This window comes from Sorex fumeus, unplaced genomic scaffold, assembly GCF_029834395.1.
Source record: "Sorex fumeus unplaced genomic scaffold, SorFum_2.1 ptg000048l, whole genome shotgun sequence".
Lineage (NCBI taxonomy): Eukaryota > Metazoa > Chordata > Mammalia > Eulipotyphla > Soricidae > Sorex > Sorex fumeus.
Genome location: NW_026606105.1, coordinates 3,211,468 through 3,236,752, shown reverse-complemented (window position 1 = coordinate 3,236,752; position 25,285 = coordinate 3,211,468). Strand labels below are relative to the sequence as shown.

At 39.6% G+C, this 25,285-nt stretch overlaps 1 protein-coding gene and 1 pseudogene across 1 annotated transcript; both read left to right on the top strand.

The window, feature by feature from the left end:
* The first annotated feature begins 2,977 nt into the window (after positions 1 to 2,977).
* Positions 2,978 to 24,209, top strand: LOC130032351 (olfactory receptor 2F2-like; annotated as a pseudogene).
* A 134-nt stretch (positions 24,210 to 24,343) lies between these two features.
* LOC130032350 (olfactory receptor-like protein OLF3) lies at positions 24,344 to 25,285 on the top strand. Its single transcript, XM_056123933.1, has one exon. The coding sequence runs from the start codon at positions 24,344 to 24,346 to the stop codon at positions 25,283 to 25,285; it is 942 nt and encodes a 313-aa protein (XP_055979908.1).

The window sequence follows — 25,285 nt, the reverse complement described above, 5'->3', positions numbered from 1 at the left end:
TTTTATCTTTTCAGCATGCTCCCCAAATCATTCTTTTTACTATTATATCCTTGTTCCATCATCCTCCCTATTTCCCCTCATCTGGCAAGTTAGGTCAGATATGAGTGTCTGTTCCTTTAGACTATGCAAAGACTAACTAATAAGAGTAGAACTGGGAAGTTCAAAACAATTTTTGTGGCAAGGTATTCCAGTCATGCCCAGGGAGAGGCACTCTAAAACTGCAAGAAGATAATAAATCAAATATGTTGGACTTGAGTGTTTTTATTTTCAAATAATACTTTCTTGGTTTCTAACGGGGAGTTGTTGACCAAAGGTCAAGAATTAAAGCATTCTCTTTTAACTTAACTAATTATTATAAATTATTTTTATTAATACCAAGATATAAGCATTAGTTAGATATTTTCGACAAATAATCTTTATTTGTACCAGAGAATATAGAAGATAATTCTCCATCATCCCTTGTACTCCTTTATTTCATTACTTCTTTCAGCCTTCTGCTAGTGAAGTTCCTTTATATGAAACTGCATTTAATAGAATTAGAAATTACCCCATTCACCTTTGTGGGACTAGCTCATAAAATAGTATCTGATCTGGTCAAGTTCTATTGAGTGGTCTCAAGTACTGACTTCCTCACTTTGAAGTCAGCTTTCTCTTTTGTAACTTTGGTCTTTCGTAGTGATGCTTCTATACTTCAACTTGTCTTCTTGCATTAGAGAGAGAAAGGCAGGTGCTTCCTCTTTAATAGAAATATTACATAGTGACTTGATAATCTTTTGAAGCTCCATGGTAAATTTCAAGGATTCAGAGAATATTTTATACCTTTATTGCCTCCTATGGTTATAATTTACATGAGTTATCTCTTGGAGAGGAATTGTTTTACCAACTTAAATTATTTCTATATTAATAACTTCATAAATTATTAGAGGAAAATTCTGATAACTGATTTTCCTTTGCTGGTTGTTTCATGTCTCCCTGACAGCCTATTTATCAGCTTTATAAGCTATCCCTCTGTCCCTAACACCAACAACGCAAATATGTTGGTTACAACACTTTGCTAATATTTGGTCACATAGGTTGTGAGTAGATAAAATCTCCTTGGGACAACTGTCCTCTTGCTGAAGATTAGAGAAATTAGAGGAATGTTGGCAGTGGGCTTTGTTTAGATAATATAAAGTATTGGAAATCACTTGTGCACTTGTGAGAGGGTAAGGTGAGAGCAAGATTATTAAGAATTTCAAAGAGAATTCCTCAATATGAGATCACTTGACCTTTTCAAAAAAAGTAATGTAGCAGCATGATTATTAAAAAGTTTCAGAGTGACATTGATCAGAATCATTATGTGAGTCAAAGTATATGCATGAGAAATGACTGTGTTTTAAGTTGGGTAAAATTGTCAAATATTTCAGATGAGGATAAAAGTAATGGTGGTTAAAGAAAGCGATAATCAGCAGTCATTTCACAGAATTCATTGCAATGCATGATTTCCCGTCACATCAAAATTTACAAACTATGAAATACATACAAGTGAAATCAGCAAGAATGTGCAACCAGTTCTGCATTATTGCTAGTTAATAGGCCAATGTGCATAACAAGTCTTTGAACTTATGGCATTCATTAGGGAAGATAAATGATTTTTCTTGATTTAAATATACTTATTGAGAGCCACAATGAACTGACTCATCCCCTGCTACTCTTCTGAAGGAAGAGGAACACAGCATTGTGATTCTTTTCTCTAACCTTCTCATCCAGATAAGAGACAAGTAGGTTCAAGAGTTTTATAATTAAACCTGGTTTTCTAGGTCTTCCTTCTTTCATTGGCCAACTCTGCAATATAATTTTGGGTCTTTTTGCTCCTGTATTAAAAAATATCTCCATGTTTTCAGGCTTCTAGCTAATAATTTTCTGATCCTTGAAAGCATAAAATCTGAGAACCACATTTCCATAAAGAATTCAGGAGTAAAATTATTCATTTTCAAGAGCTGTTAATACCTGTTAGATTCCATTCACGAAGGATTCTGAGATGGGAAGGAAGATAAAATACACAAGGAATAACATTTTTCAGTTAAAGTTTAAATTTCAATGAACCCTTCTACTTAAGGTGAAAATACTTCCTTTCTCCTTGAACATGAGTCACTTATGGTGAGAATCTATTTAATTCAAAACTTTATTTTTTTTTACTTTTTATTATTTATTTATTTATTTTTAAAATTTTTATTAGTGAGACACCATGAGGTACAGTTGTAGACTTACAGATTTTTGTGCTTGGGTTTCAATTATACAATGATCAAATACCCATCCCTCCACCAGTGCCCATTTCCCACCACCACGGATCCCAGTATCCCTCCCCCCATCCCCCCATCCCACCCTGCATCTGTGGCAGGGCATTCCCTTTCGCTCTCTCTCCTTTTGGGTGTTGTGGTTTGCAGAAGAGGCAATGAGTGGCAATCGTGTTTGGTCTATAGTCTACTTTCAGCATGCTTCTCCCATCCTGGGAGGATCCTCCCAACACCCTTTATTTGGTGCTCCCTTCTCTATCTGAGCTCCCTTTTCCCCTAGCATGTGTGGCTGGCCTCCAAGTCATGGAGCAAAATTCCTGGTACTAATCTCTGCCACTCTTGGGTGTTAGTCTCCTATTTTGTTACTTTATGTTTCCCAGATGTAATTCAAAACTTTAAAGGAGAAGTAAAACCTGGACAACCACACCATTGACTAGTAGATGGCTGTGTGTCCTCATAAATTTGTCAGGGTACTCTGCCCCCTTGAATAGTTGATCTCTTTGCCTTATATCTTGGATTCATTCTTAAAGGTTTATGGGAAGGGATAACTGAACATGGACAAGTGAGTTCATTCTACTGGGACTGTTCTGTGACTGGAACACTCAGGTCTTGCTCTTCATTCATTTTTTGGTCATGTGACTGTGTTGGGAAATTCTTTCATCATTCTCCTGATAAGGCTGAACAGCAGGCTCAGTATCCCCATGTGCTTCTTTCTCAGTGTCCCATCTTTTGTGGACATCTGGTATACCAACAGCTCAGGTTCCCACATGCTCTTTCTCTCCCTGTTATCCTGGAAGTCCATCCCATTATACAGCAGTGAGTTCCAGTTCTTCATCTCCCCAGAAATGGGTAGCACAGAATTCTTTCTGCTGGAGGCCATGGCCTATGACTGCTATGTGACCACGTGCCACTTGCTGTACTACACAGCCATAATGCACAGACAGGTGGTCCTGGAGTTGGTTGCCAGCTGCTCGGTGGACCAGTTACACAAATTCTCTAATGCAGACAATTCTCATCTTCCAACTTACCCTGTGTTGTCATCTCATCAATCACTTTACCTGTGAGATGCTGGCTGTGCTGTGGCTGACCATTGTGGACATATCCTTCAACATGGTCATCTCAGGCTTTCTGGTGCCCATGCTTCCCTGTTTCATGGTTCTCTTCCCCTGTGGCTGGATAGCTGCTGCTATTATATGGATTTGCTCTGCCCAGGGTCACTGCAAGGCTTTTGGGACCTGTGTTTCCCACTTTACTGGGGTCTCCGTGTGCTTTGGGACTGCGGTCTTCAACTACCTGAGACACCAGGCTGGCTCGTTGGCAGAGCAAGAGAAGATGGTTGAAATCTTCTACGTTCTGGTCACCCCCATGCTGAACTCCCTTTTCTACGTAGAGCTCGAGGAAAAAGATATGATGAGCACCCCTCGAAGAGTACTGGAGAAATTTAGTGAAGAAAGGTAAAGATTTGACATGCTTCTTTTTTACTCTAGAGTCCAAAGACTGATGTTCCAAAGAAAAAATGAGAGATATGCCTTCTCTTCTGAATTTGCAATAAGGTAGAACCTGTGAATATACTTTTGTAGTTTTACTTTCGTCATTAGTCCAGTGTTTAACTATGTTCAATGCTTTATTTTATCTTATTAATTGAATCACTGTGTCACTGTGAGCTAGTCACAAAGCTTTCATGACTGAGTTTCAGTCATACAGTGTTCCAATACCCATCCTTCCATCACTGTACATTTTCCACCACCAACATCCCCAGTATCTCTCCCAGCCTGCCTCTATGGCAAGGATTTCTCTCTCTCTCTCTCTCTCTCTCTCTCTGTGTCTCTCTGTCTCTCTCTGTCTCTCCCTGTCTCTCTCTCTCTCTCTCTCTCTCTCTCTCTCTCTTTCTCTCTCCTTTTGGGCTTTACGGTTTGCAATACAGATACTGAGAAGTCGTCATGTTTGGTCATTTGCCTGTTTTCAGCACACATCTCCCACCCAGAGTGACCCCTTCCAACCATTATTGCCAGAGTAATAATCCCTTCTTATCCCAAGTACCCTCTCCTCCAGCCCCAGCTTCCAACCATGGATCATTCATCCTAACCTTTGTTTCTATTGTCATTAGGTGTTAGTCTCCTACTATGTTTTCCCACAATGAGTGCAGTCATTATGTTTGTCCTTTTTCTGACTTATTTCACCTAGCATGATACTCTCCATTTCCATACATTTATAAGCAAACTTCATTCTTTCTAACAGTTGTATAGTTGTGTAGATATATCATACTTTCTTTAACCAGTTCTCAGGCACTCAGGTTGTTTCCGGATTCTGGCTATTGTGAACAGTGCTGCAATGAATATATAAGTGTAGCTGACATACCTGCTGTGCATGTTTGCAGCCCGGGAGTGCATTCCCAGAAGTGGTATTTCTGGGTCATATGGAAGCTCAATTTCTAGGTTTTAGAGAGTAATTCCATATTGTTTTCCAGAATTGCTGGACCAGTTGTCATTCTCACCAACAATAAATGAGATCCCCCTTTTCTGGCATGGATGTGGATATCCCCTATCTTCCTATACTTCGTATTTAACCTTTATTTCAGGAAATGAAATGTAGTGCTTGGGAAACAGTCACTCTGTACACTAGACCCTCTGCTCACCAGAAATGTGGCTTAAAAATTATGCTCAACATCAATATCAGACTCCTTGCCTAGAAAGTTTAATAATAATATTCTTATGTGTAATTTCCTTGGCGGTTACTCATAACTTTGCAATGTGCCTTGATGACAAGTATAAAATAGATATTCAACTATTAAAATGATATTTAAGGCACAATTTAGGACCAAATGGTATGAAAACTAACATCCATAAATTTTTTCAAAAATAGCCTTTGACTCATTGATTTGGTTATAGTAGACTCCTATACTGTCTCTGTTGCAGATGCTCTTACCTCAAACCATTCTTTCTGCTCTTTTTCAATCATATACTTAACCATGTATTTACTGACGCATTTATATGTTGCTCGAGCGGGCCCAGTAACGTCTCCATTGGAGACTTTTGTTGTTACTGTGTTTGGCATATCGAATACGTCACGGGGAGCTTGCCAGGCTCTGCCGTGCGGGCGAGATACTCTCGGTAGCTTGCCAGGCTCTCAGAGAGGGGCGGAGGAATCGAACTCGGGTCGGCCATGTTGGCTGCGTGCAAGGCAAATGACCTACCGCTGTGCTATCACTAGCACAGCAGGTAGGGCGTTCGCCTTACAAGCGGCCAACATGGCCGACCCGAGTTCGATTCCTCCGCCCCTCTCGGAGAGCCCGGCAAGCTACCGAGAGTATTCGATATGCCAGACACAGTAACAACAAAGTCTCCAATGGAGACGTTACTGGGCCCACTCGAGCAAATCGATGATCAACGGGAGCGCATTTATATGTTGATCCCCTAAATCAATCAACCAACCACTAAAGTGTAATCAACCATTACACTTTAGATGTGTAATCTAAAGTTTTCTTATTTAATTTTGTTCCAAGACAGACCAGACCATTTCTCAAACACATATGCCCAATTTCTTGCTAATACCTTCACTTACATCACAAGGATATATTCAGTTAAAATAGAAATATTATGATATTCATGCTACTTTCCTCTTGTAATCACTTAATCCCCGTTATTCATCGATTTATTCGAGCGGGTGCCAGTAACGTTTCCATTCCTCACGGTTGCGTGCTAGCGTAGCCCAATGGTATCTGTTCGTTTTAGGAACATGTAGAGCCTCAAACCGATCATTTAGGGTCTTGACGAAGAAGTCTGACCATCTTATAGGTGGGCGTCCACGTGATCTTTTGATGTCTCGTGGAATCCAATCAGTAATGGCTCTAGTCCAGCGGTTGTCTGTAAACCTCATTACGTGTCCAGCCCATCTGATTTTTGATGTCTTGGCAAATGAGACAGCGTCTCTGATTCTTGAGCATTGACGAAGATCAGAACTCCGGATTCTATCTCTCATTTGAGTGAATCGTGATATTCCAAGCATAGTTCTTTCGATTCCTCTTTGAGAGACCCGAATAGTGTTCTCATCCTGTTTTCGTAGGGTCCAGGTCTCTGAGGCATATGTTAATGCAGGAAGAATAGTGGAATCAAAGAGATGTGCTCGTAGCTGGAGGTTCTTTGTCCTTTTAGTTATTTCTTCAATGCTCTTGAAGGCATTCCAAGCTGCTCTCTTCCTCCTGCGTAACTCAGGTGCCAGGTCATTCATCATGTTGATTTCTCGACCTAAGTATATATAACTGTTGCATTCGGAGATGGTGGTTCCGTTGAGAGCGAATGGAGCGTCAGGAACAAGGCTGTTTCTCATAAACATTGTCTTCGTAAGATTCAGCTGTAGTCCAACCTTTCCACACTCACGGTCAAAGTCCGCAAGCATTTGTGCCGCTTGGCTGATGTTTGGTGTTATTAGAACTATGTCATCAGCAAAGCGGAGGTGGTGTAGTTGCCGACCATCTATCTTCACTCCCATGTTTTCCCATTCTAGTTGTCGCATGATGTTCTCGAGGGTGGCACTGAAGAGTTTTGGTGAAATGGTATCACCCTGCCGAACCCCTCTCTTGATATGGATGATTACTTCTTTGTAGAATGGTGAGATCTTGGTAGTGAATCCGCAATAGAGCTCACGAAGGATCCTGATGTATTGAGTTTGTACGCCCTGATTGGCTAGGGCTTCCATGACCGCTTCCGTCTCAACAGAATCAAAGGCCTTCTTTAAATCAATGAACGTTAAACAGAGCGGCATCTTGAACTCCCGAGATACCTCAATGAGCTTGGTTATTGTGTGGATATGGTCGATGGTACTGAATCCTTTTCGGAATCCAGCTTGTTCACATGGTTGTCCTTCATCTAGTGTTCTGCTAATCCTATTCAGGATGACTCGAGTGAATAGTTTGTAGATGACAGACAATAGGCAGATTGGGCGATAGTTGCCAATGTCGTGGATGTCTCCTTTCTTGTATAGTAGTACAGTCTTGCTGGTTTTCCATTGGGATGGAACCTTGCATTCAGACAGGTAGCGTGTGAAGAGTCGAGCTAATGTATTGATGAGTACTGATGGTAAGTTCTTCAGGTGTTCAGGTCTGATCTTGTCTGGGCCAGGTGCTTTTTGTTTCTTTACCTACGAGATGGCATGTTGGATTTCGGAAGGGAGAACATTGGGAACGACATATCCATCATGTGGTATGTGGTATGTGGGCAAGTGGATGTGGCTATTAAAGAGATCTGAGTAGAATTCATGAATAATCTTCTCCATTGCCCTTCTGGAAGATGTGATAGATCCATCATGATGTCGGAGGGCAGTCATCTTGGTTTTGTAGTTGGTGAAGGATAGGCGGGCATTACGAATGTTTTTCCCAGCTTCTGCTGCATCTACCAGTACTGCTGCTCTCCTGTTTTTGAGGTCATCCTTGATGGCTTTTCTGCACTGTTTTGCCAGTTCGGACGTTTGCTTGTGGTTACCTGAGGCACGTGCCACGCCACGTTGGCGAATAAGTTCAAGAGTGTTCGAAGAAAGACGGTTTTTTGTGGTTATCTCTCTCTTGGCATTCCTTGCACAATCATGGAGGTGCTGAATCATTCGATCGTATTCCTCATCAATGTTGTCAATGACGGCATCTTCCCATGTTGCTGCAACAGAGCCAAAGAGTTCCCAGTTGGTGGTTGTTCTGGGAGTCTTCTTCTTAAACCTTGCATTCTTTTCTCCTCGTTCTGTGAGGTAGAATTTTGCACGAAGAAGACGGTGGTCTGATCCCGTTTGGAATTTTGGGACAACAGCAACATCGGTTAGGCAAAACCGCCGATTGAATATGATGTGGTCTATTTCATTGTGGAACCGTCCATCGGGAGACTCCCACGTCCAACGTTTAGATTCAGCCTTTTGGAATTGTGAGTTACCATGGAAGGTTTTGGTTGACATGATGAACTCAGACAGTCTGTCACCTTGTTCGTTCCATTCCAGGCCATGGGTTCCGATGTGGAGTTCATCGACTGATCTTCTTGGTCCTATCTTGGCATTAAAATCACCAACAATGATCTTGTAGAAGGTGTGATCTTCTTTATAGAATTTCTCCAGCTCCATGTAGAATTTCTCAGTTTCTTTTTCATCATAACTGGATGTTGGTGCGTAGACAACAAAGATAGAAACTGCCGGTAGTGAGCCACATTTATTCAAGTGTAATCGTCCGATTCGGGTTGTTAGGCATTCAAATGAATCAATGCTTGTGACTAAGTTTGTGTTGACAAGGATACCGACACCACCGACGCCTCTTTTATCACATGTTCCAAGGAACAGTTCTTCTCCAGTGTCGAAAACAGCATGATGGGATTGATGTCTTCTCGTTTCGGTCAGACCAATGATGTCGTACTTGATCTTTCGTGCTTGTACCATAAGGTCTTCAATGGATGCAGCAGATGCCAGCGTACGAGCATTAAAAGTACAGACAATCATTTTTGTTTTTCTGCGTTTTGGCAGCCCATGTCTGCCTTGGTGTTTTATCAGCTTCTCCTTCCATATCCTTCTCGACTCTGCATAATCAGGGCTAGGGGAATGAGATCCATTTATTACTGGATTTGGCATATCAATTTGGTCTATTTGGCATAGATCACGGATAGCTTGCCAGGCTCTGCCGTGTGGGTTGGATATTTAAGGATATTTAAGGTATCCGGAAAATTATTAAATAAATAGTCGCGGCCGCGCGCTCCCGGGAGCTTGTTGTGATAATCTTTGGATCCTGGCTTTTGTTGGGGTTACACGGCAGTTGGAGGGTGTAACTGTTTAGCTACTGACAGGTCCAGTCCCAAACCGTGCAGGCTTAGAGATCTCAGTCCCGGGTCCCACACACCTGGGTTCCTCTGCCAGTTCGGTTATGTCTGAGGCTTATCCAAGTGTGTGGAGAGTGGCTCCAGTAAGGCCTTGGTTGGGGCCTGGAAGTCTTCAGCTGTTGGGCCCTGGCGAGGATAGTCAGACACAGGGTAGGAGACTCTGCCTTGTGCTCTCCCGGGAGCTTGTTGTGATAATCTTTGGATCCTGGCCTTTGTTGGGGTTACACGGCAGTTGGAGGGTGTAACTGTTTAGCTACTGACAGGTCCAGTCCCAAACCGTGCAGGCTTAGAGATCTCAGTCCCGGGTCCCACACACCTGGGTTCCTCTGCCAGTTCGGTTATGTCTGAGGCTTATCCAAGTGTGTGGAGAGTGGCTCCAGTAAGGCCTTGGTTGGGGCCTGGAAGTCTTCAGCTGTTGGGCCCTGGCGAGGATAGTCAGACACAGGGTAGGAGACTCTGCCTTGTGCTCTCCCGGGAGCTTGTTGTGATAATCTTTGGATCCTCTTGTAATAATACATCTTAATTATATTAGTAAGAGGGGCAGGTAGTACACTGCATTCAGGTAGGACAAATCTTGATTTTCTACTCAGTCCACCAACAGTTCCATTAGATGTTTCAGCAAGTTATATGATTACTCTTATCCGTTTCCTCCTCTGCTTTCCATATTTTATTATTCACAAAAAATCTTCAATTTCAAAAACATGTTTAGTTTATCTTATGAAATTAAGCACTTAGAGTGAAAACAACATAGAGCAGATGCATAGGTTGAAGAACTACTAGAAGAAGCATTTTCTGTCAAGGCATTTCTACTCAATCCCCAACTCCTCCACGTGCCTTGTCGTAATCAGGACTGATTTTCCCACAACTGACCTTCCCACTGTAGCAATCTCTGACTGCATTCATTTATGACTTTTGCTTGTTCTGAGGTATCCTCAAACAGTACTCAGGAGGCCCCAGGAGCCCCTAGGATGACTCTTGGACAACTGAGCTTACACTTTAATACAAAGGCACAAGCATACAGACTGTTCCCACATTCTTCAGTGACCTCTGGGTCTGCAACCAGTGATGCTTGGGGTCCATGTGCTTCCCATGCAATTAACTCCTATACTGTACTAAATCCCTCATTTATGGCCTTACTCTCATTTATGGCCTTAACTGGCATTAAATTTTGCCCATTTTTTCAAAAAATCTGATATGTCACTGAAGTCTCCTTAGTCTATAGATCCCTTACATCTTTTTCTTCTCCTGTTTTTTGTTTGTTTGTTTTGTTTTAAGTTAATAAGCTATGTCGTTTGACCTATGTAAGACAACTTTATCTTAGAAAGTAAGTCAGAGAACATCTCTCTCCAGCTTAGAATAAGAACATCCAAGCTGCCTTTGTGTGCACCCTGATACGGTTTAGCTGCTTCTTGCTCTTCACCTGAATTTCTACCCATCTTCCTCTCCTTTGCTGAATTCACACACGTGGGCTGTCTATCAGCGATTAGAAGTGACTTACTCTATTTTCCCAACACTCTTATACATTGATGCAGAAATGAATTGTATATTTGTCAGAGTTTTATGTTGGGGGCCGCCATGTGTGGATGGTCCCCTGAGCACTGCCAAAAGTGATTCCTGAGCACAGAGCCAGGAGTAAGCCCAGACTGCCACTAGGTGTGTACCCCAAAACCAAAATAAATGAATAGATAATTGACATCTTTATATTATTAAGTTGTCCCATTCAAAGCTTGAAGTGTCTTTGTGGTTATTTAGAGCACTTTAATTCTTTTCTGAGTTTTAGTATTTTGTCCATACTAATAAAATTTATAATATATGCTGCTCCATAGTATTGTGATTACAATAGTGAAAAGCAAATGAAAATACCAGCCTTTGGGGCCAGAGAGATAATACAGTAGTCGGATACTTGCCCTGAATAGGTCAACTTGGGTTTGTGTTAGATCCATGGCACTGTATATGGTACTCTGAGTGTAGAGCCAGGATTAAGCCCTGAGTGTGTGGTTCCAGACCCGTCCCTTACCCCAAATATCAGAGTCATGGAGTCTGCATTTTACTTAAGTTAATAGATAAATACAATATGTATTTATTTATTACAATAAATACAATATTACAATAACTACAATACATGCAATGTATTTTATGGTATTTTTATGAAGAAAACTAAAGTGAGAAAAGTAAAGGTAAAAGGTAAAGGCCCTCCCGTTGATCGTCGATTTGCTCGAGCGGGCCCAGTAACATCTCCATTGGAGACTTTGTTGTTACTGTGTCTGGCATATCGAATACTCCCGGTAGCTTGCCGGGCTCTCCGAGAGGGGCGGAGGAATCGAACTCGGGTCGGCCATGTTGGCCGCGTGTAAGGCAAACGCCCTACCCGCTGTGCTATCGAAAAGTAGATAAATAATATCATGAGGAGGACCAGAGACATTGACTTGTCTTGCACATGGCTGACCCTACTTCCATCCCCAGTATCAAATATGTTCCCTGGAGATCTACCAGGAGTGATCCCTGAGCCGTAGGCAAGGAATAAACCCTGAGCACTGCCAAATATAGCCCCAGACCAAAACCAAGCAAACAGAAAGAACAAAAAACCAGAATTTCAGGAGGGCTTGGTGTTTTGCTACTGTGTTTCAGAGTTCTGTTTATTTTGTTAAGAAATGCCTATATTCTTTTATAACTTTTGTTGCCAAGTAAATGTATTTTTTTTCCATTGGTCATTATTAGTATACAGAAATGCTATTGATGTCTCCGTGGTGATCTTATATATAGTTGTATCACTAGATTTCACTGCATTGTTAAAAATGTTTTTGTGGGCATAGAAAACTATCTTTTGAGTATATTGGTCATTTTTATCTCTGTATATCTTTATATTGATTTTACCTTACAGTTCTTAACTTCTTTATTTTTAGAAATTTCCAAACACTGTCAGTGTCTTAGTTTTCTTTGCTTGTATCATAGACTAAGAACTTAGATGTCACGTCAAACGGAAACTATGATACTCTGCATTCTTTTAATTTCTGGCTGAAAGGATGGAATTTACACATTATCATTTAAGTATAATACTTGGCATGGATTTAGGGTACTTAACTTTAGCTATCTTTGAGAAGGGAGTATAATAGGATGAGACCATACCTGCCAAAATATATGCCAAGTATGTTTTAGACTAATTACAACTGAAATATTTAGTATTGGAATATAAAATAGTGAATTTAAAACATTCACCAAATAAAATTTTGTATCTTAAAATTTAGTATACCATAAATTAATAATTTAAATTTAGGTTAGTAAAATCTACATTATTAAATGAATGAGGTTGTTATCTGTGCCAGTTATGATGGGAAAATGGTTATTACTTTTCTCTTTTGAAATGCTATAAAATTAATTTCTAATGTCTAAAGTAAAAGAAGTACATTTTACAAATGAACTTAAGTCCATTTCCTCTTACCATACATAAAATGAATATAGATACCTATTTATATAATATAGATACATATTTATGTATACAAGTATATACATGTATTTATAATCTTATATAGAGAGATATATGTGTATATTCTTGTCTCTGGATTACACATATTTTTGCTCAGAGGACCATATGTGATGCTGGGACTGAGCACCGGGTACTGCATGCAAGGAGAGCACCTTACCCACTATGCTACCTCTTTGCTCTTTGTTCCTTTAATTTACTTATTTATTCTGGTGTTTGGACCACACCCAGTGGCACTCACCAATTACTCCTTGCTCTGTATAAATGAGTTACTTCTGGCAGTGCTTGGAGGACTGTATGTGGTGTCAGGGATCAAACTGAGAGGTCTTACTCCTTTTATTAGCTCTTTGACCCCCTGCCAAGCCATATTAAACAGTGGTAAAAATAAGTCCACAAAATAGGGAGGAAAAGTATTTTATTAAAATATCAGTCACATTTCAGATGCTCAAAAGTTTATTTCCTGTTCCTTCCCTTATACTTGTAGGTACCCCTGTATGTAAGTAGATTTTTTATTGTGGTTAGGAAATAGGTTTCATTGGTTGGAAGAAGCTGTTACTGCCAACCAGATCCTAGAACAATTTAGGGAGAAAATATTATAAATCCTCTTCTGGGGTAATGCCAGATAGCTAAGTAGAAAATGAGAGAAACCTGGTCACTTCATGTTGACAAGTAGAGGCTTCTTGGGGAAAAGGAACCAATAATCTATCGATGCCCTACAAGTTCCATTGCACAATGTCACACTTATTCATAGAGGTTTTTCTTCACACCAAATGATTGAATGTCTATTTAAGATTTGGAACACCAGTCTCTAAGTTCATACAAGAACCTTGAAGATTATCTTTCTCTAAATGAAAGGGAAAACAAAACTCTAAGATGGAAAAGGATGTGGTGGTAGAATTGTAACATGCAGCACTATCCTTTAATAAGTAGCAGTTTGTCTAGGACCTGGCATTAAAGAGTCTTCTTGCGCAAAGTCAGCTATGAGGTTGGACTATACATCACCACCATGTATCTCTGAGATACCTGTTCCAGGGGCTATTGCTTAAAGGATTATGGGAATGGGTGAAATGGGATGAAAAGTTGAGATGCAAAGTGAGATAAATCAGACCTTGATGCTTCTTAAATGAGATGTAAAATGAAGTCCCATTATCCAAAAGCTGAAAACTCAGATTTACTCCCCTTGAGAAATTAAAGTTTATTGGATTCATTCCCATCCTCCAGGGACAAGGAAACAAAACTTTTATTTGCAAAGTTGAAACACAAGTTTGGGTGTTTGGTTCACAAGTGACCAGACATGGGGGAGGGAAAAGAAAAAGAAATCAAATAAACAACGTATAATTGGCCCCTGGAGATTCAACCACTAAAGTTGGAGAAAGTTATTTGTTTCAAATTCCACAACTTTTCCCAGTCCTACCATTTTCCAAGGCTCTCTTCCATTCTTCAGTGGTAAGTTAGGCATTTTCAGTCTAAACACCAGTTATGAAATCAGGTTGCTTGCTCTAAGTCCATAACTGCCTCCTATACTCTTCAAGCCTAAGAGTAAGGTGTCTTGAACTTGTTCTCCAGTAGGATTTTTTTTTCTAAAAAGATGTGTTCTGACAATTTGAATTAAAATTCACAAGTTTTCCCATCACTTGTGATGAACTTGAGCTTGCTAATGAGTGAGTTAGCACCAGACTTAAAATCTAATCTCTGTTTTTCACTGACTCCTAGAAAAAGAAGTCAGGTACCAGAATGGTGCTGATGCTAACAGAGAGAAGGCACCACCAGAGAGAAGTGATTTGCACTGATGCTGAATTTATTTTTTTGCAGGGGGACAAGTCTTAAAAGTAATATCCTATTGGAAATGCTTTCCATATTTACCCAAGTAGAGCTGTTGGGGAATATAATGTAGCTACTACAGGTACTGTCGTTTACACTTCATGCGGAAGCTTTTATATGGTTTAAAAATATTCCTATTTTCAAGTTTATTTCAATTTAACAAGTTTTTTCTTTTATTTATTTATTTATTTTTAATTAATTTATTTATTTTGAATACCCATCCCTCCACCAGTGACCCACCACCTCAGATCCCAGTATCCCTCCCACCCCCAACCCCCACCCCCAACCCACCCTGTCTCTGTGGCAGGGCATTCCCTTTTGTTCTCTCTCTCCTATTGGGTGTTGTGGTTTGTATAATCAATTTAACAAGTTTATGACCATAGCTTTAACAAATTGTTCTTTTCTTTTCATTATTGTGCTACATAACTATAGAATATGCTCTTTTTATGTCATTTCCCACACTTTACACATATGAAAAGTCACGTTCTAGGATTTTAGGAGAATATTTGCTTGACTATAAAGCATTGATACAATGGAAGGGGTGTTTCAGAGTTGAAAATAGAACATTTAAGCTGCACGAACATGATCCAAAGACAGATTTGCAGTCAGTAATGATACCTGTAGCTAATTGTGCTTGAAATAAAAGTTTGGCTTGACAATCTACCATGATTAGTTTTGGCTTGATGCTTATTACCTAAGAACTCTGGGGTAAAGAGGGAAACAAGAGCTGAGCATGTCAGCTAGAAAGAAGCTGAACAGAGGGGAGGGAGATTTGTGCCTATAGGACACCAATTCTAGATTCGCAGCTTATTCTTCCACATTGCCTGTCTTTGCTTTCCATGAATTCCATGTGGAATTCTTTTTTTTTTCAGGCAATATCTATCTCCTCTACAAAGTACCCTAAAATCTTGGAGGGTTATGGGCTGAGCATAATGTCCACTGCTCTCTAATAACACAGCAATCACTGTACTGGGCTTGTTTCACTTTACAAAAGATGAATCTAATATAGTGGCAGAATGAAGTTTAGGAATAATTCAATTGGGCCCATGATAGATAGCTTAGGTTAATGTTTTTGCTTCTTGTTTGTTGATGGGGAAAATAAAAACTTTATTCCAAAGTTTCTGTTTTTGAGCGTGTGTGTGTGTGTGTGTGTGTGTGTGTGTAGATTTGCTCTTAAAGATCACAATTAGAATCCCACATTTTCCCTGGTTAATCTGTTCTCAATAGTGTTTTCACCAAGATAGAAACAAATGCTAGAAATGTTTCCCATAAAGAAGGACTGAACATAATACTCTGAAGTGAATCACTTAAGTGATTCACTTAATCACTGAAGTGAAAACTGAGATAAAATGTTGAAGAATTGATATATAAAGTATTATGCGCGTTTAGTAATATAAAGGCTCATTATCAAGAAATCTTGAACTGTTTATTTTCATGTTCTATTATTGCCATTGTTTCCACTTCTCTATCATTTGACTTCGTTGCTATTTCCTTACTTCTTCATTATGCCTTTATTCTCTTTGGGTTTTTCTTCTTTCTGACCATTTCTTTTATTTTTAACTTTTTTCATATGTAGCCTGTTGGTAACTTTCTTATTTACATCACAATATTCTCTCATACACACTTTTGCTAACTCTTCTCTCAGATACACACATTTTAATCTACTGTTTATTTAATTTTTTTTTCTTTTTGGGTCACACACGGCAATGCACAGGAGTTACTCCTGGCTCATGCACTCAGGAATATCCCCTGGCGGTGCCCGTGGGACCATATGGGATGCTGGGAATCGATCTCGGGTCGGCCGCGCGCAAGGCAAAATGCCCTACCCGCTGTTCTATCACTCCAGCCCCGAGTCTACTGTTTATTTAAATTCAAGTTAGATTTTGAGAAGATATTGAATACATGGGTAGCTTGCCAGGCTTTGCTGTGTGGGCAAGATACTTTCGGTAGCTTGCCGGGCTCTTCGAGAGTGGTGGAGGAATCGAACTCGGGTCGGCCATGTTGGCCGCTTGTAAGGCAAACGCCCTACCGCTGTGCTATCGCTCCCGGCCGCGCGACATCTTATCAGGACATCTTTTTATGGCATCTTATTATCTCATTCCTACTTTGGACAAACTTGCAGGCTATAGAATGTAGCCTGCCCACAGGGCAGAGTCTGGCAAACTCCCCGTGGCGTACCAAATATGCCAAATACCAGTAACAATGATGGGTCTCATTCTCCTAAAGAGCCTTGAATATAATCTCAGGGCTAGGATGAAAGAGACGTTACTGGGGCCTGCTCGAGGCAATCAACGAATAACAGGATGATGAATGAATGAATGAATTGAATACATATACATCACCAATTTGTATAGAATGATTTTTTTAACTTGAGGTTATACTTATATAGCATAAATGAACCATTATATATATGTATAATTCAATAACATTTATATGTTCAGAGTGGTTTTTTGTTTGGAGGGCCACATCCAGTGGTACTCAGGGATTGCTTCTGGCTCTACACTCAGAAATCACTCCTGGTGGGCTAAAGGGATCATGTGGGACACCCAGAATCAAGGATGGGTTGTTCTTGTGCAAGGCATGCCTCCTTCCTGCTGTACTATCACTCAGATCCTGTTTGAAGCATTTTTGTATTTTCTTGTTTCTCAGAAGACATGAGTTGAAATTTTTGAATACCTCAGGCATATGTGAGAGGGTTTGTGGGGGGATGCAGAAGGGACATGGAAAGCAACATTTGGATTGTGACTGTTTATTCTCCTTTATAATAACTTTGGCTTCATCACACTCAAAAGTATTCCTCTGCCTTTGTCTCCATGTGAACTGGAACTGTGGTCCACTGTGTGTGAGTGTATGTGAATGTGTGCACGCGCATGTGTGTGATGTAATAGCAATTTTTTTTGCAAGCAGAAGGAGCTACACTGATTCTCTACAGATATTAAATTGCAAGTTGTTTGTGGGAGCTACCTCAGAGTGAAAAATCTTCCCAATCTGGTAAAATTCATCTCCTCTGTCGAGGATTCTCCATCATGCCTTGTCTTCGCCTTGCTGGGGTTGTTATTTTGAATACACACAACTATCCTTACTTCTACTTCTCTTTTTGAAGGCAGATTTATTAAAATATGCATGGATCTTGGTAATTTCTGCTCTTAGTTAATTTTTGCTCCCATCATTGACCATAATCAAAGTCTTTACTTTTCCTTAGAGGGGAAGAAAGAATTTCCTGCATGCATCTTCCAAAGTTGTGGCCCTCACCATTCTTTCAGATACAGAGTTAAAGCAGGATCACCTTTTCACGTGTGTGAGCAACAGTTAATTACATGCTGCAAAGACACAGTCCCCAAATGGGGAGACGTGTGAAGCACGTCCCTTAATGGGGTGACGTGCATTTTTCCCCCACGTCCTGCTGCTGAGGAGGCTTGAGGGGCAGACTGCAAGCTTTCTGTTCGGTGGGAGCAGCCCCTTCTGCTCATCAGACTGAAGTGATGGGGTCTAACACTCAGTGCTCTTGATATGCTTCCTGATTTTTATATTAGATCAATCTACATCTGTAAACAATAAACTTCTCTTCTCTGGGACTGGAGCAATAGCACTGGAGCGATAGGGCATTTGCCTTGCACGCCGCTGACCCGGGTTCAATTCCCAGCATCCCATATGGTCCCCCAAGCACCTCCAGGAGTAATTCCTGAGTGAATGAAGCCAGGAGTAACCATTGTGCATCGCCAGGTGTGACCCAAAAAAGAAAAGAAAAAATCTTCTCTTCTCTGTACATAAGCCATGATATTTTTGAGATGTATAACAGACATGACTCCGAATATTGGATAATTTTGTTTCCTAATGGTTTCTCCCGACTTTTACACCGATATTGCTGTCATTGGACCTCTTTTTTCCATCTGAAAAGTAGAGATGGTAAGTCCAACTAGTTAGATGAAAATTATGTCTTATATCATATCTATACAATGTATAAATTATTGGTGTAATGCATGGTATACAGTATGAATTCAACCATTTTTATTAATTTACATCAACTTTATTTTGAAATAAGTAGAGTTGAATTTCTTTTGAGGGGTAATTTTAGACTACCCCAGGCAGTGGTTGCTGGCCATTACTGGCACAGTGCTCACTAGTGACTCCTGGGACAGTGCTCAGGGACCCCACAGTGTTGGCAAGCATATGCTCAGCTCACTGAGTTATTTCTCAGCATTATACTTAACATTTACACACTTTAGTATGCTACTTACACCATAAGAATTTGTTTTATTTTCACTATGCATCACCAAAACACAGATAACATTGAGAGAGGGCAAGAGAACTTAGTACAGGGTTTATGGTGCACGTCTTGCATGTGGCCAACCCTGCTTTATATGGTCCTCTGAGCACTACTGGACACACCCTGGAATCCTCTGAGTACCACCAGGTGTGATACAGCGACTTCCAACATCACTGGCATGGCCTACACAATCCCTAACTTCAGGGCCCACGAAGCATCGTATCCTTGTACCCTCACACTGAACCACTGGGCCTCCAGAAGGGCCCCTTACCTGGCTCATGAGCACTTCTGAAGAGACTCACCCAAAAGAACATTCTCTAAAATTTAACCTGTACCTTCACAGTGATTCACAGAACAGAGAACTTGGATAAACTTCAAACAAATTTATAGGAAACACAATATTTTATCCCCCCCATTTAAAAATAATTATTTTAATGCTCTATTCCAGATTTAGAATATATTTTAAAGGAATATTGTTTATAGAATCAAATGAAAACTGCCTTTTTATTTCGAACTTCAAATTTTGGGAGTTATTATCATCAAATGGTTTTATTATTTCCCCTCTTTCTTCTTGATATCATTAACTGAATTTTAAAATAGTTTTCCTTCAGCCATTGAAATATTTGACATTCCTAGACAATATTAAAATTGTCCTACCAATTTCGTCTCTATCAAAGTTTCAGTGTACTTGTAGAAAACAATTGAAAAGGTGGGCAGGGGGGTATGGGGGGTGGGAGGGATACTGGGACCCATGGTGGTGGAAAATGGGCACTGGTAGAGGGATGGGTACTTGATCGTTGTATAACTGAAACCCAAGCACAAAAATTTGTAAGTCTACAACTGTACCTCATGGTGTTTCACTAATAAAAATTTTAAAATAATATAAAAAAAGACTATTGTTTACCAAGTAATGACTCAATGGGAGATATGCTTGATTTATTATATTACTGAGTGCAAACAATGGAATGCTAAGCACAAATGCTCTTCTTTTGGGTGCATTTGAGAGAGATAGGAAAACACCTCTTATTTTTGTGTTTGATTTTTTAGCAACTGACTTTTTTTTTTTTTTTTTGCTTTTTTGGGTCACAGCTAGCTATGCTCCTGGGTTCCTCCTGGTTCTGCACTCAGGAATAACTCCTGGTGGTGCTCAGGGGACTATATGGGATGCCAGGGATTGAACCCAGGTCGGCCACATGCAAGGCAAACACCCTACCCACTCTATTATTGCTCCAGCCCAACTGACATTTCTTTAACTCTTGTTTGAGCTGTGTGAATAGTCAATGAGTCCAGAATTAACAGCATTAACATGTAACTCTGAGCTTACATGTCATCTCCATGCCCACACCATGCCCTGTGCACAAGCAACCCAGCTGAGAGAGCAGGAAGATGGCCACAACACAGTGACACCTGAGCTTGCCGAAGAACACTGAGAAAGAAGAATGGTTTGTACAAATCTTACAAATAGCCGATAATCTATTTAATAACAAATAAGAACAGAAATGCTCTTAGAAACTATGGATCACACTTTGGTACATGTTAGGTTTTATTTTTGATATTTCATACTGAAGATGTTTCTTAGTTCTCAGTTTCTGTTGCCTTTGGGCACTTGTTGTTCTCTTAGTATGTTTCCTTACAACCCACGTTTGGGAGAAATCATTCTGCCTGTCTCTCTCGTGACTAACTTTATCCAGCTTGTTATTCTCTAGATTCATCCACGTTGCAGCAAATCGCATGATTTCATCTTTTCTTAAAGGTGAGTAGTATTTCATTGTGTATATGTTCAATAGATACTTTATCCAGTGACCTGTTCATGGACGCTTGAGTTGTTTCCAAATTTTGGCTTTTGTGATTAATGCTAAAATGAACATAGGCGTGCAAATGTTTTTTCTGAATAGAGTTTTTGAACCCATAGGGGAAGTGCCAAGAAGTGAAATTTTCTGGGTCATATGGAAGACCAATCATGTTTTGGAAAAATTCATATTGTTTTCCAAAAGGCTGAATCAGTTGACATTCCCACTAGCTATGAGGGACCTTTCTTTCCTACATCCGTAGCAAAGCTATTGTTTTGTTATTTGTGATGTGTTGCCTCTCGCTGGTGTGAGATGATATCTCATTGTTTTTATTTGCATTTCCCTGATGATAAGTGATGCAGATAATTTTTTTCTCTATACCTTCAGCCATCTGTTTGCCTTCTTTGAGGAAATATCTATTCATCTCTCCCGGTTTTTTTTTTTAATTAGTGAAACACCATGTGGTATAGTTGTAGACTTACAATTTTTTGTGCTTGGATTTAATTTATACAATGATTGAGTACCTATCCCTCCACCAGTGCCAGTTCTCCACCTCCAGTGCTCCCAGTATCCCTCCCACCCCCTCATCCCCCCTATCCCACCCCACCCCTGTGGCTGGGCATTCCCCTTTGTTTTCTCTCTCCTTTTGGGTGCTGTGGTTTGCAAAAGAGGCATTGAGTGGCAATCATGTTCAGTCTATAGTCTACTTTCAGCATGCATCTCCCATCCTGGGAGGATCCTCTTAACACCCTTTACTTAGTGTTCCCTTCTCTATCTGAGCTGCCTTTTCTCCTAGCATGTGTGGCTGGCCTCCAAGCCATGGAGTGAACCTCCTGGTACTTATCTCAGCTATTCTTTGGTGTTAAACTCCTATTTTGTTACTTTATATTCCCCAAATGAATGCAATCTTTCTATGTCTGTCCTTCTCTTTCTGACTCATTTCAGTTTTTTGATGGGATTGTTCCATTTTTGATGGGATTGTTATTTTCTTGTAAAGTTCTGCTAGAGCTTTATGTACCTTGAATTGCTAGCCTTTATCGGGTTGACAAATACTCCCTACAAGTTTGTAGGGTATCTTTTATTCTGGGCTTTGTTTCCTTTGTGGTGCATAAACTTCTTTGTTTGATGTAGTTCTATTTGCTTATTTTTACACTTGTCAGGTTTGCAAATGGCATTGAATCATTGAAGATACCTCTAGATTACATGTCATGAAATATGCCAATATTTTCTTAGTATTATTTATGGATTTAGGTATAAGAGCAAGATCTTTTATCCATTTTGATTTAATTTTTGTTCCTGATGTTAGAAAGAGGTGTGTGTTTATTTTTGCATGTGATTGACCAGTATTCCCAACATAATTTGTTAAAGAGAGGTTTTTTTTGGTCTGCTTCATATTTTTAACCATTTATCAAAGATTAATTGTCTATATACCTGACAATTTACTTCTGGGTTCTCAATTCTATTTCATTAGACTAAGAGTCTGCTGCTGGGTTCTCAATTCTATTTCATTAGTCTAAGAGTCTGTCCTTATTTCAATATCATATTTTTTTGATACCTACAGCTTTATAGTATAGTTTGACATTGGAAGCAGAGACACCTCTCATCTTCTTTATTTCTAGGATTGCTTTGCCTATTTGGGGGATTTTATTATTTCATATACATTTTAAAAGTGTCTGATTTATATCTTTTAAAAATGCCATGGCAATTTTTTAGACTGCATCAAATCTGTGTAATACTTTCATCAAGATTGTCATATTTCCAGATAGGAAAAGAATTCAAATTCTCACTACCTGCAGATGACTAATGCTGTATCTAGAAAACCCCAAAGACTAAAATAACTCTTATAAATAATAAACATGTATTAAATGTTAAATATAAATGTTTATAAATAACAAACACGCCACAAATTAAAGTGGCAGGCAGTCAATGTGCAGAAATTCATGACTTTTCTACATGCAAAAATGAAATAAAAGAAAGACAAATTTAAATCAATGCTATTCACAATTGTGCCTCAGAAAATCAAGTACCTAGCAATCATTTTAACAAAAGAGGTAAAAAAAACTATACAAAGAAAACTATGAAGCACTACTAAAAGAAAAGAGGACATGAGGAGATGGGAATACATCTCCTGTTCATGGAGTGGAAGAATTAATATTGTCAAGATGATAATAAGAGTTTTGCCTAAAACTCTTACACTTGTAAGTGTTCATTCCCTGTCAATCAAGTAGTTTAGTACCAGTAATTTTGGTGTGGGCGACTGAAAGACTCTGGTAGAAGAATTTGGATAGTTTTGTGCATTGTTCATTTCCACTATGTATGTATGGATTCCAACAAAAAGTTCTGTTTTGAGTAAATCCTTTGTTATTTATGACTTCAAAATGTTACAGTACCATGACTATTTTATGAGTATTTGCATATTATCTTCATAATAATAAACTTCATAATAATGAAGCCATCTGCATTTAAGGGGTGTGATCTCTAAACATCCTCCTATTTTAAAAATAAAATCAGAGGCATTTATAAAAGCAACTATAATGTACTGACCAACTCTTATAGCATGAATAGTCTAGAAATTATTGGAATAGTGACCTTGAAAATATCAAATTTTGCTGTCACTGTGGCCTCCAATACTTATACTACATCTGTATATTTTGGTTAGACTTAATATATTTCTTCTGTAAGTGAGAAACAAAAAGGAAATGCCTTGGGGTCAAAATACTATTAATTATATTCACAGTAGCACTGTAGCACTGTCTTCCCATTGTTCTTAGATTTGCTCAAGCAGGCCCAGTAATGTCTCCATTGTTATTGTTTTTGTTATTTACGCCTTCAAAACATTACAGCATCATGACTATTTTACTGCTTTTGGCATATCGAATACGTCATGGGGAGCTTGCCAGGCTTTGCCATGCGGGCGAGATACTCTCTGAAACTTGCCCCGCTCTAAGAATTAACATATACTTCTGTCATATGTTCTATAATTAAGATCTTATCTTCTATCCTTTAATCTTCCCTGATAAGGACTGACCAGTATTGTTTTATAAACTGAATGAACTGTTTTCCCCCAAGAAAACTTTACTGTTCAGTAATAATAAGATACCATTGAACAATCTATTAAACTGCTATTGAAGTATGTACAAGATGAATTTTAGTTGCTTTGTGTTCCCTTTATTTAGTCAATACCTGATTCTTGAAACTGGTCGTCTTGGTAAATGTTACCCAGATGGGTCACTTGTGTAAGGTAGGTGGAGAGATGTTTAGTATATGATGCTCTCAAAAGGTCATTTCCAAAAAATATTTTTAAGCTCATAGCAATAAGAAGTATAATAATATTATTTAAATCACCCAGGGTTGCATGGAGATATTCTACTGAGGTGAAGTGAGATGGATTATGTCAGCTATTGAGATAATACACAAAAAGAGATTAGATGGTCCTGAACATCATTTAGGACTCAGTAAAGTATTTTTCATTTGTAACAAAATTTTCTTAATAGAAAGATAAGTATTATCTCTCATAAGAACACTAAATTGAGTAAAAATAATCTTAAAAGAACACTAAATTGAGTAAAAATAATCTTAAATCCTTCATTAGTTTATTTCTACCATCGATGAGCGATGTTTTAGAGAACAAATTAGCTTCCAACAAATTGAACTCTAAGAATATAACATTTTTTTCTCCATGATTTCAGCTACAAAACTGTGTCTCTTACGTTCTTCGTCTATGGAAATGATTAAGCAGTCTGGATGGTGAATAGGCTGAGTCATAGAACTAAACATTTAATGGGTAGAGATTCTCCTAACGGTTGGAGTCACTCGTCCTGCATTTCCATGATTTATTGTGATATTTTTTGTTAAGTTTTGAGAAACTAATGGACCAGGGAAATAAAACCCAGGCATGGGTGAGTGAGTTCATTCTCTTGGGGCTGTCTCGTGTCTGGGAGATTCAGATATTCCTCTTTGTATTGATCCTGGCTATGTACTTGGTGACAATCGTGGGAAATTTCCTCATTCTTTTTCTGATCAGATTGGACAACAGGCTCCATACCCCCATGTACTTCTTTCTTAGTGTTTTATCCTTTGTCGATCTTTGCTATGCAAACAGTATTGCCCCACAAATGCTTGTACACCTACTTTCAGCTCACAAGTCCATTCCATTCCTCAACTGTATGGTCCAGCTCTATGTTTCCTTGGCCTTGGGTGGCTCTGAGTTCTTCCTGTTGGGTGCCATGGCTTATGACCGCTATGTGGCCGTGTGCCACCCACTGCACTACACAGTCATCATGCATGGAGGGGTGTGCCTGGGACTGGCGGCCGGCTGCTTGGTGGGTGGTTTCTCGAATTCCCTGATGGAAACAGTCATCACCTTCCGGCTTCCTATGTGTCACAACATCGTGAATCACTTTGCCTGTGAGACGCTAGCTGTGGTGCGGTTGGCCTGCGTGGACACCTCCTTCAACATGGTCATGGTGGCCATCTCGGGCTTTCTGGTCATCATGCTTCCTTGTTCCTTGGTCCTCTTCTCTTACTGTCGGATAGTTGTTGCCATTCTGCGGATTCGTTCTACGGAGGGGCGCAGGAAAGCCTTTGGGACCTGTGCCTCCCACCTCACTGTCGTATGCATGTGCTTCGGGGCTACCATATTCACCTACCTAGGACCACGGTCAGCCTCTTCTGAGGAAGAGGAGAAAATGGTGTCCCTCTTCTATGCTCTGGTAGCACCTATGCTGAACCCCTTAATTTACAGTTTGAGAAATAAAGAAGTAAAGGGAGCATTCCAGAAGGCTTTGGAGAAACTAAGGGATAAAGGATAA